This window comes from Pistacia vera, unplaced genomic scaffold (assembly GCF_008641045.1).
Source record: "Pistacia vera cultivar Batoury unplaced genomic scaffold, PisVer_v2 Contig343, whole genome shotgun sequence".
NCBI classification, from domain to species: Eukaryota; Viridiplantae; Streptophyta; class Magnoliopsida; order Sapindales; family Anacardiaceae; genus Pistacia; species Pistacia vera.
In genome coordinates this window covers 2,279,931-2,295,814 of record NW_022196161.1, presented here as the reverse complement: position 1 = coordinate 2,295,814, position 15,884 = coordinate 2,279,931, and the positions used below count along the sequence as shown (strand labels likewise).

General features: G+C 34.0%; 2 protein-coding genes across 4 annotated transcripts; one reads left to right on the top strand and one right to left on the bottom strand.

The window, feature by feature from the left end:
• The first annotated feature begins 3,716 nt into the window (after window positions 1-3,716).
• On the top strand, window positions 3,717-4,900 carry LOC116138730. Of its 2 annotated transcripts, XM_031424416.1 has the most exons (3): window positions 3,717-4,053; window positions 4,336-4,453; window positions 4,573-4,691. In XM_031424416.1, exons 1-3 carry the CDS (start codon window positions 3,889-3,891, stop codon window positions 4,578-4,580), a joined length of 291 nt encoding a protein of 96 aa, XP_031280276.1. In that variant the 5' UTR covers window positions 3,717-3,888; the 3' UTR covers window positions 4,581-4,691. The 2 variants fall into 2 exon arrangements, with proteins under 2 accessions (XP_031280276.1, XP_031280275.1); XM_031424415.1 differs by having other exon boundaries at window positions 4,336-4,900.
• A 1,030-nt stretch (window positions 4,901-5,930) lies between these two features.
• On the bottom strand, window positions 5,931-15,386 carry LOC116138656 (endonuclease MutS2). Of its 2 annotated transcripts, XM_031424352.1 has the most exons (18): window positions 14,828-15,386; window positions 14,122-14,205; window positions 13,989-14,039; window positions 13,594-13,650; window positions 13,398-13,477; window positions 12,761-12,884; window positions 12,616-12,675; window positions 12,008-12,250; window positions 11,670-11,753; window positions 11,402-11,549; window positions 10,785-10,912; window positions 9,674-9,721; window positions 9,358-9,488; window positions 8,927-9,009; window positions 7,929-8,032; window positions 7,539-7,609; window positions 6,601-6,899; window positions 5,931-6,445 (listed from the first exon to the last, which is right to left on the bottom strand). In XM_031424352.1, exons 1-18 carry the CDS (start codon window positions 15,365-15,367, stop codon window positions 6,288-6,290), a joined length of 2,493 nt encoding a protein of 830 aa, XP_031280212.1. In that variant the 5' UTR covers window positions 15,368-15,386; the 3' UTR covers window positions 5,931-6,287. The 2 variants fall into 2 exon arrangements, 1 of the variants encoding a protein (XP_031280212.1); XR_004129329.1 differs by lacking the exons at window positions 5,931-6,445; window positions 7,929-8,032 and having other exon boundaries at window positions 6,838-6,899.
• Window positions 15,387-15,884: the final 498 nt, after the last annotated feature.

The window sequence follows — 15,884 nt, the reverse complement described above, 5'->3', positions numbered from 1 at the left end:
CTCCTAAATCATCCCATAATCGGGTTCCTAACATTGCCTTTCCCTTCAGATCAACCTTGTCCTCAAGCTTGTAGGGTACTACAACATAAATTGTATATGTTGTCGAAGCTAAGACCTCTAATCGTGATCAACCATAAGAAATCAGTTAGCACAAATGAGGGCCAAGGCAATAAAGAGACAACCAATGTTCCATCGCCAGGGTAAAAAATCAACACGTTAAAGAGAGACTCCTTTTGGTCACCAAGTAAATCCAAGAGAAGATGATGAACCAAATTAAGTTCCCATCTAGGATAAGCTTTCCCAGTGACGGCTTCAGAGGTCGTGCCAAGGATGCTATGATAGCCAACTCGAAGTGGAGAGTTGGGCAACACTGCCAAGGAGAGAGCGAAACGCGTGGAAGGCTGGGTGAGGGGTGTCTACAGTGGTGAAGGATTGTTAGTAGTATAACCGAGAGGAACCAAAGGAAGGTCAACAGTACGTTGGTCGCCAGTGACAATCGCAACATAATCGGAAGAATGGCTGATGGAGCCTACTTGAGAAATGACTTTCAGTTTCGGGGAAAAGGCCATTGGTTATGGTTGTTGTATGGCTTTATCCAACTAGGATTCCAATACTAGGAGTTGCCGTGAAATTTCATTGAGAAGAACATCCATTGAATCAAGCTTTGTGCCTTGCAAAGACTGAATAGCTGTCAACTTGATTACCTAGTCTTCTAGATCTTCCGGAGTGCGAAGTTGAAGTCCATTTGCCTGCGTGTGTTTCGCCAGTTGCCCTTGATAATCCACAATTTTGGAGGGTCCAAAATGAACCTCCAAGGCTTGTAAAAAAGAATCCCAAGAATGAATTTGTTCACTAGAAGACATCCAATGATAGCAAGAAAAAGCTAGTCCATCCATGTGAAACAAAGAACAGATCAATCGTTGTTCAGATGGTGTGTCAAGGTTATTGAAAAATTGTTCAGCCTTAAATGTCCAACTTGCCAGATTTGAACCATCAAATCACAATAAAGTGAATTGAAAGATGTTGTTGCTGCCGCCTTAAATTCAGTCACTTGATTATCCAAAATACGTGTTCCATCTGCCATAGAAAAAGAACGAGAGCACCAATGATAGGGTTTGGGATAGGATATGTTTATATGAGGAACAAAAACCTCCAAGAACAAGAGATAGAGAGATTAATTGACAAAATTTGTTGAAGTGAAGACTGAAATAAGACATCTCTCAAGTTTAATGAAACGCAGCGTTTGGCATTTGGCTGAAACAAATCCTTATCATTGGATTAAATCTAATTTGATGGCTGAGAAGCTACATTAAGTCAACACTATAAAAGAGGTTCTGCACAGTAAAATGCAGCAGCATTTTTCTCTGATTAAAGAACCTTTACATTTGCGTTTTTCTCTCTGATATAGGTCTAAGAATTAATCTTTGTAACTAGTGTGATTGAGTGATTTGTTAGTCATTATGGAGGGCTTCTTTGCTCTTGTTCTTGGGGATTCCAGGTGAGTATCTCTAGGATTAGTTACTGATAAGATTGATTGTAATCAGTGAGAGTGTGATTCGATTTGTACTTGTTCTTGGTTGAATCTTGATAATAAGTAGTGCAGCGAGCTCTCCCATTTCCGGAGCTCAACCATTTCCGGAGCTCAACATGGACGTAGCTTATCTAATTTGGATAAGTGAACCACGGTATATCTTATGTTTTTGTTGGTGTGATTTGTGTGAATCTTTGTGATTGTTGAATTTGGTGGTTAGTTTGTGTTTACTAGTTGATTATAACAAAATTCTTCATTGATAACCGCAATATAGATTTAAGCTATTATATAGTCTTACACTTGACTCCAAATGACTCACAAAATGACTGTAATTCCTATTCTAATAGCATAATAGAGTAACTGTAATTCCTAATTTAAAAGATACCATAATTGTAAGATATCCTAAATGCCTAATTCTACTCATCGTATCCATTTTGGATATCTCCTCAATCATCCCATATTTGGGTTCCTAACATCCTCCCAAATCCCTTCCTCTTCTCCAACAAGTAAATATCGAAACTTTATGTTGATGAACCACTATTCTGCCTTCATTTGATTGTATTGGTCGAGTTGGCATAGGGAGAAAGAGTAAAGTTTTTTTAGTATAACCTAGAATGGAAGAAAAATAATTTAAAAAGAGAAAAAGATATATATAAGGGTTAGGATAATGTGACTTAATTTTCGACACTCCTAGTAAATCGTTTATTTTTGTTGATCTAAAGATGATGAAAAATACTGAGTTAACATTAAATGTAATTATCTTAAACTTTTGATCTTATCATTGTTGGATCAACAAAGGTAAACGACTAACAAGAAACGTCAAAAAATTAAGTTAGAGTTTCTCAACCTAATTTAAATGCTTTAAGTCTCTTTTGTCAAATTACTTGTGATCCTATAAATGCTCATTTAAGAGTTAAAATAAATGAAAAAACAGTCATGTGATCGTTATGTAAGTTTGGTGGGCATAGCGTGACCATTAATCTACCTATCAATCTCATCTATTTTACAGTACCACCCGAAGGAAGAGTTATTATTATATACCTCTTAATTATATTGATACCAAGTATTTAAAAAGGTATGATGAAGCTTCTTAAGAGTATAATTTAATTATTAAAACTCTCTTAAAATTATCAAATATATAATGCATGCCTCTCTCAATCATTATTGTCTTGTAAGAATAATAGAGTATAATTCTAGATTGCTGTAACATATACTGTGGTTATAAACTAAAGTAGTAAAAAATGGAGGTAATTTGGTTTAATTTGAATTCTCTTTGTCTACCATTAATAGAATGGAATAAACTAATTAAAAGTGAAAGGGTGCTCATTTAAAGAAGAAAATCCAAAACGTTTTGTGCTAATTCATGACCTAATGCTTTAGCCAAGAAATGACTTGTTTCATATTGCACAATATTATGAGAGATGATTTTCTCTAAATTTAAATGTTTTCTATTCAATCTTTAAAATAAAATAAGAAGGAAAAAGAATGTAGTCATGTGAAATAACTAAATAACTTTGGTGTGGGTGTGGGTATGGGTCAATGAATCTTAATCCACGTAAGAGTTCCATTTTTCCCGCACCTCCCCGTTCCCGATACCCTCTCTTAAGGAAAAATCCTCTTCGGCCCCTTTAATTTTGGTAAGACTTAATTTCGTTTCATTAAAATAAAAAATTATACTTTCATCAACGTTACAAATAATAATCATGATTTAATAGAAACTTTCACGTAAAGTCTAATTTATGTTTCTTGGAAGTCAATATAAAATATAAAACTAAAAGGAACTATGTATTTATATAACACTAAAATTATGCCATATATATATATATATATTAAAGTTTTATAATTATATATATTAAAATCATTTTTAACGACTTTAATAAAATAAAAAGTTTTTATTTTTATTTTTTTTCCGCATTTAAAAAAAATAATTCTAGTTTATTGACTTTGCTGTAATAAATTTACATTTTGACGGGGTTTCACTTGAATCCATTATCATTTTGCAAATTATATATTTTAGCTGTTTAAGTCATTATTCATTAATGTACCACAAATAAAAATCTATACATAGTTTGGGTGGGTGCATAGAAGTGTCACTCTCAGAGATTAGTGGATCATACATGATTCCACCAAAAGTGAGAGATCCAGCGGTAATTTTCCACCCTTCCATAAATTTCATTGATTCATACACACATGACACATACTCATAAACACAGAATCAGATTTCTTCAGCTATAAATCACCTCCTGAATTGGCTCTCCCCGCTGTACTCCGCATAACAATTCGTTTTAATTTTACTCAGTCTTCTTTTCTTATCAATTAACAAACGTATAAAGATTTTATTCCCTCAAGATTGATTAATGGGGAACATACAACTTCTTGATTTCGTATTGGCTTCGTCTGGGTTGTTGATGATGTTGGCTTATCACTTTTGGCTTATTCATCGTATCATTAAACACCCCACCAGAACTGTCATCGGTGTCAATGCCATCAACCGCCGCTTCTGGGTCCAAGCTATGATGGAGGTTCCTATTTTTCATTTTATTTTACTTTGAAATCCAAATTTTTACATGTTTATATTGAAATTGAAATTTATAGACATAATACTTTGTATGATTATCCGTTATAAGTTCGCACTAGAGAAGGACTATAATTATGAATAATCATAGGCATGCATATTTGGCAGGATGTGTCCAAGAATAGAGATCTTCAATTCATATATTGATCATTTTTCCAACATAGAATTGATGTTTTTTTTTTATAGTGTGGACGTCTGTTTCTGAGAATAACAATTCTATATTTGACAGGATGCGTCGAAGAATGGGGTGCTTGCAGTACAAACATTAAGAAACAACATAATGGCATCAACCCTTTTGGCATCAACTGCAATAATGTTGAGTTCCCTGATTGCAGTATTGATGACAGGTGGTAATGGAGATAGATCAATGTGGATTGTATTTGGGGCCAAAAGTGAACTATTTTTCTCCATAAAATTCTTCTTAATATTGGTATGTTTCTTGGTGGCATTCTTGCTGAATGTGCAGTCAATTAGGTACTATAGCCATGCAAGTATTTTAATCAATGTGCCATTCAAGAAGATGTATCAAAATGTTCATCATCACCAACTCACATCAGAGTATGTAGCCAGGACTGTGAATAAGGGGAGTTATTTCTGGTCTTTGGGCCTTCGCGCTTTCTATTTCTCTTTCCCTTTGCTCTTGTGGATCTTTGGGCCAATACCAATGTTTTTATCCTGTTTTTTTCTGGTTTTTATGCTCTATTTCTTGGATGTCACCTTTGAATTTGGATGGGCAGTTGCTGCTTGTAATGAAGAGGATGAAGATGAGGAAATGGGGAGAGTTAATTGATTTTGATGAAAAAGCTGAAGAAAGAAGAGAAGACCAATTCATATTCAATCTTGGTTGAGTTGAATTGTAATTTTTTGTTTCTTTTCCTTGGCAACTTAATAAGAGTACCCATTTGGGATAGAAGTTGTTTCAGTGCCTTTTCTCTTTTGATGCTTATTTTGCAAGTTTCCACCCAATTTCTGTCTTGTAGTAGTTGTGAAAAAAAGTGATAGAAGAATGGAGGGAAAATTGAGAACTCAAAAGATATCTACTTAAGTGGGATGCCATATGCCAAAAAGTTTACCCACCCTTAGAGGAGCTGTGTCACAATGTCAATAGAAAAACAAAAAGAAATTGACAGTGCTAAAGTGCTCTGTTTCTCACCCACCACCCGTTAACATGGTCTACAAGTTGAGGGGTCGTAAAAGGGGCAGTAAGGGGTAATGGGTGTGAGTGAGAGTTAGTTACGGGAATATACAAGTGGCTGGATAGAGTAAGGTTTGTTTGGTAAATATATGAGTACATATAGCTAGAGAGTGTTAAGGGAGGGATTAAGTAAATTCTTCATAGGTCATTAAGGGAGGCTCCCCAGCTCCTCGAACTGTTGGGAATCTATCTGCTTGGGTGCTATTTTCTTGAATTGTTATTTCAATCATTATATTAATATCAATTCAGTTTATATCAGATTGTGTGTTCTCCTTTTATATGCTCTTTTGTGTGTTGTGGTTGGATTTGGATTAATTTGACAGGAGGTTCCATCATAAGACAAACATATTTCTGTACTTATGAGATGTCATTCTACAGATAACAATTTTTACAGTTCTTTCATTCAACTAAAACTACAGAAACATATCACAAGTCAACTAGAACCCGTCAAATCTCCCTTCTTTCAGTGGCTTTGGAATCTGGAATGCTTAGTTGTGATTTCTCGAAACCCTGATTAACAGTCCTCAAATGTTTCTCATTCTGCCTATCAGTATATATGCATTTCTTCAATAAGATCCCTTGTCTTACATACAACTCAGAAAGCTCGTCCCAAATGGTTGCGCGAAAGAGAGGGGAACTACAAATAATATAACCTTGATCATGTAATCAAAGTACTCACATTAGAAGTGTGTGCAAGAACATTATGACAGATAACAATGAATACATTTTGTCAATTGTAGATGTAACACAAATCATTCTTTTCTCAAATTGTATTTGAGAACTAAAACACAAGGTAATTACTCTATTTTGTACTGATAATTGAATCGGTTAGACTAATACCAGTACCGTTAATCTACCAAAATATTGAAGGGCAAACTTGGACCTCAAATTATGTCAACCCCCTGTACAGGAATCATGCAGTAGGCCAATGTGCAGAAGATGCTATCTCGTAACCATGGTAATGCGTGCATTGTTGTTCTTATAATTTAGGTCACAATGTTGGACAATTTCAACTTCAACTTCATGTTGCCAACTTGTACTACTAGTTCTTCTTTCGATGGTTCTACTCTTAAAACTTTCCCTTTCTTTCCCAGGGAAGAAACCTGGACTGAATCACCAACCTCAGGAAGTCCACTTCTCTTTGCTGCATGGCAAATAAGAGAAAGGAATTCATCTAAAATGTTCTGGTTGGTATAAATTAAGATACCATAATTCTAGCATAAAGAAATTTTGCATAATTAGAAATGCACTGCAAACTATTTTAATTCCAGTCCGGCATGGCTTGGCAGAAGAAGATACCTGTTACTGATTTTTTGATAACTTTGACGGCAGGTGAACTCGTTGCAGGATGCTCACTTTTCCTGACATTGGTTTGCTGGGAATTACTAGCAAATATTTGCTGGCTTTTACCTACTTTAGTGGGCTGAGAAGGTTGAGCTGCGGGGGCACGAAGTTGCCGTGCTCTCTTGTGAACTAAAGAACGAGCCATTGCTGCAGCCTCAGTTATTTCTCTCATTTTCCTATATCTTTGCTTAGTACCATGTTCCATGAGCTTCCTTCGAGTGACCAAAAGATTTTCATAAAGATCTCTTGAGAGCCTAAGATCATGGGTACAAACAAATAATTAGAGCTTAGAGCATTTGCAAGCCTATAAGCTGTCTGTTGCGCTTAGTACATGTACAGCCTTTATTTTCAGCTATCTTCAAATCTTCAAAGCAGTTTTCATAAAATTGGACATCTTTTGGCAAAGGATATAACTTTTCTGTGTCTTTTATTTTTTCAGGACTTGCGTCATCCCCACTTGAAAGAATGCCAGTATAGAGAAGTGCAAATAAAACCTTAAAACTTCTCTCTTCATATTTTAGTTTAGTTTTGCATTTTGATCAAATGGAAATTCTAAACTACAAAACAGGGTAGCTCTCCACCAGGCTAAGCCTGACTGCTCTGCTCTAAATGGGAGATGTACCAATTAGCTATTTTAAATAAATTTTTTTTCCTATGATGCTACAAAGGTTATCAACATGCAAACATAAAGAACAAATAAAAACAGGGTTGCTAGGTTTATAGACACCAAATTTAGTGAATACCAGTTATGTCGTTAAAAAATCTCATTGGCTCATACGACACAGGTTTTATTGATGAAAATAGGTTAAGTGGTTCCTGGATACATGTTCTCTGTTAGTCTGAGAAAACAGTATAACAATAGCCAATTTTAACAAGCAAGAGAATAATCTCACATTAGAAAATTTCTAGCCTCATGTAAAAGCTCTTGAAATTCTTGCTTGAACCTTTCCATATCAATTATTACCTGCAGTAAAATAACAATATAATAAAGAATTGAAGTGCTGTTTGAAAGAACAACAGGAGAAGCTCCAATCATCTACCATAAATGCCACTTTAAACACAAATCATGCACAATTCTCCCTTTAGTGGAAGTTATACATCATCTCACCATGTACTAACTATTATTTAAATGACATTTTGGAGTTAAAAATTCTCTTCACCCTTTAAATAATTCCCAAATTCAACCACTATTTTAATAGGAGCCAAGTATTTCCATGCATCTCGATCTGATGATACCACTATGACACTTCTAATTGAGAATAAAAAAATAATATGCACATAACCTCATTAATCTCTGCACTAGCAACACCATATAGTTTACGCGCACTTTCAACAACTGTGCTGGGTAGTCCCAATCTTTCAGCTATATTGATTGCATTTGAACGACCTACAAGAAATGTCACACCACTTAAGTGCTTTTAAATGAAGTTGTCACTCCTAGCAAAAAAAGGATCATGTGGCATTATGATACCATTAAAGAAATCCCAAACTATCAGTAACTGCTTAGTGACAAATAGTGGTGTCCAAAATTTCTCAGAACAACTAAATTTCCATGTTAGCTGAAAGGCACAGTATTATGATACTTATAGGAAAGCTAAAGATTACAGCAAATCTTTATGTTGATTAAAAAACGGCATCTATTGTTAATTCTATTCATTTAATAGCTGATTTAGCTAGCAATGAGCAATTTTTTTTTCCAAATTTCTTGCGACTAACTTGTACAAGATAGTTCTAAATCTCTCTTAGATATAATTTATTGGACAAGCTGACTTCTTTTGATGTCTCATGATGCCTTCATGAATACTTCCTTTACATGTCTTGGCTTATTGCTAACTAGCTTACGCTCCTCATTTTGAAAACCCAGCTACTTCCTTCTTGGTCTAGTGGTTCGCACAAGATACAATCAGGTAATCATTAAAGATAAAGTGTAACCTTCACATGCACAATTGACAGGTAATCATTAAAGATAAAGTGTAACCTTCACATGCACAATTGACAGGTAATCATTAAAGATAAAGTGTAACCTTCACATGCACAATTGACGACCAGTATCTCACACATATAATGCATATCAACAGACAATTGACACAGTTTGGACAACTAAAACAGAACTACAGATTGCTAGGATATATAAAGCAGAATGTAGTTGTAGCAGGTCAATTGAATCAACCAGTTTGAACATGGTAAGCTACTCCTGGATAATGACATTCACTATTTCCATTCACCAAGAATATAGAGGTAGAAAACAAAAAGAACTTAGTGAAGTATTTAATTGTGAAACCTGGTACTCCCCAGAGGATCTTGTAAGTTGGCCTTAAATTAACTTCGTCGAACTCCATACAAGCATTCTCAAAGACATCATTACTGTCAAAGGAGCGAAAAACATGAGTCCAAGAATTAGAATATGCAACGGATCTTTTAAGCTTCTATGAATGCATGAGCTTATGACAGGCGTAGCTCAGTTTAAATCAACATAAACTGCATCTACCAAAATATCAATATGATATGCAGCTAAAAAAAAAGGACACACCTAAATTAGGTCAAGTTTAAATTGTTTGAGTTGACTCTGCAGTAATATGATCAGCTAGGTCTTATTTGGCTACCCAAGCAGCAATAGTCCATGGGCATTACAAAAAATGCATGTCTTTCAAACCAGAGTTATTCAAATGGCAAAATATATAAGCGTAAAACCTTTAGCTTGTTAATAAATACCTGTATTTCAATGTTTTAAGTTCACCATGATGTGTCGTAGCTATTGTCAACAAAGCACCAGTTTCAGCAAAAGATTCCAGCAGTGACATCCCAAGTGCTGCACCTTCAAGTGGATTGGTCCCTGCACCAACCTAATAATACCAAAGAGGCAGTAATGAAATAGAATTGTTTTCATGATACTTTCTTTTCCCAAGCTAGTGAAACAGTTGAAGTCGTAAACTTTCAATTATATAGTCAAATATGATTTAGTCCATAAATAAATTAGCGACATAAAATCATTCAAGTAAAAAAAAAAAAAAAGACAATTCAAACGTACTTCATCGAGTAGAACCAATGATTGGCTTGTTGACTGTGATTGTATGTCCTACAAGATGAACTGATTAAATTAAAAAGCAAATAATAAATAAATAATTTGGAAAAAGATATATCACGTAACATGAAAGGAGCATTCAAGTGAACTCTTGCGGGAAATCTATAATCCTTGAATTGAATATGCTGCTCTCTTTTTGATTAAGATACCAAACCAGTATATTTGTTTAACTTATAAAATATTACAGGGATCAAGATACCTTTTAACATAATGAACTTCAATAAAATTGCAATTTAATGGCATTCAAGAAATCAAAATGCTTTTTCTATCTAATCTGTGAAAAAATCTAGAATATCACAGGGGTATCACATCGTCCATACCACCATCCAGTGATATTATGCCATCTTTGAAATTTTTCTGTCTCATCTATATTTACATTGGATTTCATTGGTAGTATAGTTATTAAATGCAATAACTAGTCGACATGCATGTATTGACTTGAGGTATCATGTCAGTTATATCACAATCTACCATAGGCTTTCTCTTAATCCGTTCATGTGCATGTGATAATTAATAATTAGATGCCACTTAAACCAAAGCTTATAGAATTGAGTATCCTGACACTAGTCTATGTAGATAGTATAAATAATCCATAGAATCTGCAATAGCATGTAATCGACTTGAATTCTCAGCTGATTATATAATTACAAAAGGAATAAGTAAAAGAATCATAAAAACTGAAAATTGCATGAGTAATTGCGTAAAAAGACAAAACCAACAAGGATATCTACATAAATGCACAACATAAATGCAGTCATTAATGGTTGGTGACTACCAACTTGACAAAGTTCAGGAGTACTAGTTCCACCAGAATCACAATTGTCTTTTTCACATTTTTCATTTGGAAATTTTACTAATGAAACAAAATTACATGCGCAAACAGTCAAAGAAATGCACAAATGTGACAACTGATGCAAAATGCAGAAGGTTAGGATTTGAAATAGAGCATGCACTTGAAAGTATCAAAACTGCAAAGCAGTTTATTCTGGCGAGTTCATCTCAGCAAAAACTCAACTCAAATGAGATAAGAAAAGTTCTAGAAGGTGAATATCCTTACACTTATTTGTTTCAAGTGGCCAGAGAAGGTAGATAAAGATTGTGACAACGACTGTTCATCACCAATATCAGCAAAAACATAATCAAACCAAGGAACTTGTGCAGGTTCTGAAGATAAAACATAAAGGCCTGCAGATTAATCACAGAAATTTCATATAATAAGTGGATGAAATTTTTTTTTTCTTCTATCTTATAAATTTTATCTAATCATCATATACTAAGGGTAAAATTAGAATCATTAATTTAAAAAAAATGTTGTAAAATAAGAAAGCAATTAAATTTACTTGTCTATATCATGAGCACATGTGTCAAACGATTTGCATAAGGCTTCCATCATAATCATTAATCAGTAGATCCTACTAAACACAAGGACTTGGAAGTCGGATTCTAAATTTAGTTTTTACTGTGTAAGTAGTTTGTAACTCTCTAGAGTTCACATTCAATGCCAGATTTTAGGCCGTTAATACTTTGATTAGAAAGATCCAACTTTGACTACCTTGGGAGTAAAAGCAAGTCTCGAGTAATTACATAAAATAAAAGCATTGGCATAGTTGTCACATTTATCTCATACGAGCATATACAGATGATATAGGGATAGAAGAAATAAAATAAAAGTACCTGATTTTGCCATCATAGCTGCCAATCCAACTGTCTTTAAGCAAATAGTTTTTCCTCCAGTATTAGGACCGGTTATAACCAGAACTTTTGTTTTCCGAGCAATATAAAAATCAACTGGGACTGGTTGATTCAGTTCTAATGCAGTAACCTGGCAAATGATAGAAATTAGTATTGAACAATTATAATAATAAGATACAAACAAGAGATCATGAAACCTTAAACTAAACTAGTACTATCAATTTGCCAATCTATAATCTTTAATAATTACCTGTTTCTCTAATGATGAAAGATTTATATCTGTTTGGCCTTCCCGTGCCATGTTCTCCCTTTGCAGTTTTCTCCTCCTGATTTCCTAAAGCAGAATGTAGAGAATCGAGTAATAGATAATAAGAATAACGATTAAAACCTAGTTAGTTGTCAGACAGGGTTCTTACTGAGAATAACTGTAATGCTAATCCTAGAATATAAAAAATAAATATCAATGTCATTACAAGAAATGTCCCAAACCTGAATTTGAAAATTTTTTGAGTCAAATTATACTCTAAAATTTCTGATTTGTTAGGAAAAGAAAAATTAAAGACAATTTAATAGATCAATATAACTTACAGCAGTAGCATTTTTGACATCCTTCCAGGCCATCTGCAGATTTTGCTTTTGTTGCTGAAGTAATAAAGGATGATAAGCCTTAGGCAGATATAATGTCCATTCCTTTTTGGGATATGACACCGTTGAAGTTATGGTGCGAGATGAACTAGCTTCATGAGTTAAAGATCCATCCTTATCTTCTGGAAGACATATATAAGGACATGTGCCCCCAAACGAAAGACTATAACTTGCTCGAGCATTGATCTACATGTAAAAAGCCAAGACCTGAAAATTATATGCTTGCATATTTTCTAAATCTTCTCCATACTCAGTTCATATTTAAGGACTTCCCTGCTAGACACTAGGTTAAAACTCAAATAAATCACCTCTCAGACTTTTGAAGTAGGCTAATAACATATAGAGTAATGCTACAGTTACCGACGGGTGTGCACCGAATTTGTGCACCGAATGACGTGGCTAAATCCTGACCGTTTATTTATTATCAGTAAATATTAATCAACGGTCAGGATTGTACCACGTCATTCTGTGCACAAATTCGGTGTAAACTTTTCGGTAACTCTATCATTTTCCTAACATATATCAGGAGTGGGAAAGCATCAGACACCTACCACATCCAGTTGAATTACAGTGTTCAATATCTTTTCAATGTCATCAAGATCAGCCTGCATCTGTTTAGGATATTGGAATATAATGTGATGAGTAGATGGGTAGTATGAATAAAGAAAAGAAATTTCACCAGCTAGAGCCAGAAACCTTTGCTGTTAAAGTCAAAAGCACATCTTCCTCAGCCTTGGCTGCTAACGCTCTTGCTTGTTGCAACTCATCATTGAGAGGAACAGCTGAGAGTGGCTCTGCAATGCTTCCTATGCCTGAACCACTGCAACAAGCAATACTACCTTCAGAACTATATTAAAGTGTGTTCCATCATATGGAAGTTCATTAATATGAAAAGAAAAATAACAGTCAATTCACATAAAATGACAAATCAGGATGTCCCCATGGTATATACAGCTTGCATTGCAAAAACTAGAACTGGTCTTTTCAAAATTTTACAAGGCGATGAAGGAGGAAAAAGAAAAAAGAAACTGTTTATGAAAGTTCTTCTGTACTGTAATTTGGAACAATCCTCTACAAGGTGGCACTGATTATAGGATCATAGCGCTATATGGTTTGGTTCTACCTTGTGTTTTGATGATCATGCAGTTATCTTGATATTAATGACTGTTTATAACAATTGCAGTGCAAGAACATCACAGGCACTTATGCATGACAGATGCACACGTCCACACGCACAATGGAGAGAGAGTGATTGCACATGCATATAGAAACCAAAGTATTTTCCACACTTACACAAAGTAATTGAAAATTTTATTGTATACAACTTATGCACCTGGACAACAAAAGACCCTTAAAATTTAGCTGATCACTCCCTGATTTTATACACCATCTGCCATCAATGTTACTCACTTCCTAAAAACAAAGCTAAAATTAAGATGAAAATCATGAAATAGAAAAGGAATACATGTATTTTTCTCTTTATTTCAGTCATATATTTGTAGTAACAAATCAAGTGAATCTGCTCTTACCAGAAGAGATGCTTCCTGATTTTCATCCCTAACTAGCCTGTCCATTAATTGAAATAACTGCATAGAGAAGACATCAACATAGCTAAAGCTAAAGCACTTTTGGACAAATTTGTCAGAAAATGATAAGATCAAAAGGAATAGTCAACAAGGCATGCAATATGCAACTTTAAAAAAGAAAATCAATAAATGGAAATAACTGTTTTCTGGAACATAGCAGCACATTAGATTGAACTTATCCTGATAACATATACATTGGCATCACCTATTAAATAGAGGGTCTTGCTTGATACACTTACTGAATGTAAAATGTAAAATGGTACATAAATTTGATCTATTTTCAAACCAAAGGGAATTCTCCAACCAATAAGAACAAATGGAAATTTCAAAGCAATTACCTTTCTTTCAAGATTTTGCACTCGCTCACGAGATTGTCTCAGGACAGGACTCTGAGAGAAGGGGACAAATGATAGAACACATAAATTTATCAATTATAGTAAGGAATGTCAGTGATGTGATTAAGAAACATACTGCAGAATCTTTAACAGAGCCATCTTCATCCACCACTTGCTGTATCAACTTAATTAACGATCTATTCACAACAAGTTCCATTATCTGAAATTCAATTCAATTCAACAGAACATAAGACTTTATATATGTGGATATGTCACAAATTTGAAGAATAAGGACATTGCTTTATGATCAAAAACTAGTTTTCAGAAACTAAAAGGCTAAAAATAGTGTTAAAAAATATGTAATAATAAATTTGATATTATAATAAAAAAATGTATTTTCAGAGTTAAAATCTATAAAAAAACCAAACAACTCTAACTCGTTTTATGATTTTACACTAGTTTTTTAGTATTTATCCAAAACTGTTTTTGTGAACATTTTAATTCATTAAAAAAAATTTCATTCGCTTGACAAAAAAATTGTATTTAAATTCTATATCAAACAACAATTATATACTTTTTCTTGTTCTCTAACCTTACACTAATTTTTACAAATGCACCGAATTTTCAAAATAAAAAACGACAATTATTATATTCGTTGCTTTCACTGACATAAAATTATACGTAAATTCTATATACAAAGCTTTAACTCACCATTTTAACTCATTTAAAAAAAAAAAAAAAAAAAAAATTCTTGAAAAAAATTCAATCAAACACATGTTCATACAATTTATTGTATTCCTTATATTCGGAAACAAATGTTATCTTCTGATTTAGTAATTTACCAATTCAGAAAGAGGCATGAAACGCGTGTACCATTCAGCATCTTCTTTGACAGCAGCTTTAAGATTAAGCTGCAAATTTTCCAAAAACTGCAACAGAGAAACAACTGCCAGCGCTTCATCACCACGCAACGGCAGACCTCTACGAGAATGCTGTACGGCAGACTTGACGAGACTGAGGTCAACGCCGGTCAAATCCAAACTGCACGCGCCGTGTTTGAGAATTTGAACGGCCGCATTGGTTTCAGTTTGAAGCTTAAAAGTGTCTTGATAAGTTTGGTCAGTGAACCATAGCTGGTCTTTGGTGGCTTCCCGGCCCAAAGAAGTGCGCGCGAAGGAGGACACGGTGTTGCAGAGCTTGTCCCATTCCAAAACGCGGAGAGTTTCGAGTTCGGCTCCGGATTTGTTGTGATTAGGTGAAAAAGAGCAAAAAAATCTAAAGTTTCTTCTTGTTCTTGTGCTTCTGCTTCGGTTAATTGAAATTGATGTGGTGGTGATGGTAAAGACGGAGATGGAATGAGCAAAAACTGCACACAGAGGCATTACAAATGGATGAGGAATCCAAGTGTCTAGAGCCGTTTTTGTAATGTCGTTACTTTTAAACCAGAGTTAATAACGTTAATACCCGTGGGTGATAAATAAAAAAGTTATTGAAAATTTTCAATTATTTAATTTTAAGGGTTAGAATAAAAATTGTTAAAATTTATTAATTCTTTAACATTAATAATATATTAATGTTTCATTAATAACAAAAAGAATTTTGTTACTATTGAAATGATAAAAAGATTTTTGTTATCATATCATAATTTAGGGGTCAATGTTTTAACTCAATAAAACATATCCAAAAATGTTTTTGAAAGGAAAAGAAGAAAGGGAATTTACCTAAACCCATTGAGGTATGACCTAATTTATGACTCTCAACCCCCACAGTTAGTTAAAATTACTTAGTTTTGTAATCCGACAACATTAGAGCAATTAAATACCCTTTTTACCCCTTTTGTTCTTAAAATAAAAATGTTTCAATTGATTAAAAAAAGATGTTTTTATCAATTTGTGAACA

Excerpts from the sequence above, each read along its gene's own strand:
- LOC116138656 (XM_031424352.1), bottom strand. The coding sequence starts at position 15,367 with ATGCCTCTGTGTGCAGTTTTTGCTCATTCCATCTCCGTCTTTACCATC. Across the intron at positions 14,206-14,827 it reads TCATGCCTCTTTCTGAATTG|ATAATGGAACTTGTTGTGAA; the intron begins GTAAATTACTAA and ends ATTGAATTTCAG. Across the intron at positions 12,676-12,760 it reads TTTTGACTTTAACAGCAAAG|ATGCAGGCTGATCTTGATGA; the intron begins GTTTCTGGCTCT and ends TATCCTAAACAG.
- LOC116138730 (XM_031424415.1), top strand. The coding sequence starts at position 3,889 with ATGGGGAACATACAACTTCTTGATTTCGTATTGGCTTCGTCTGGGTTG. Across the intron at positions 4,054-4,335 it reads GGGTCCAAGCTATGATGGAG|GATGCGTCGAAGAATGGGGT; the intron begins GTTCCTATTTTT and ends TATATTTGACAG.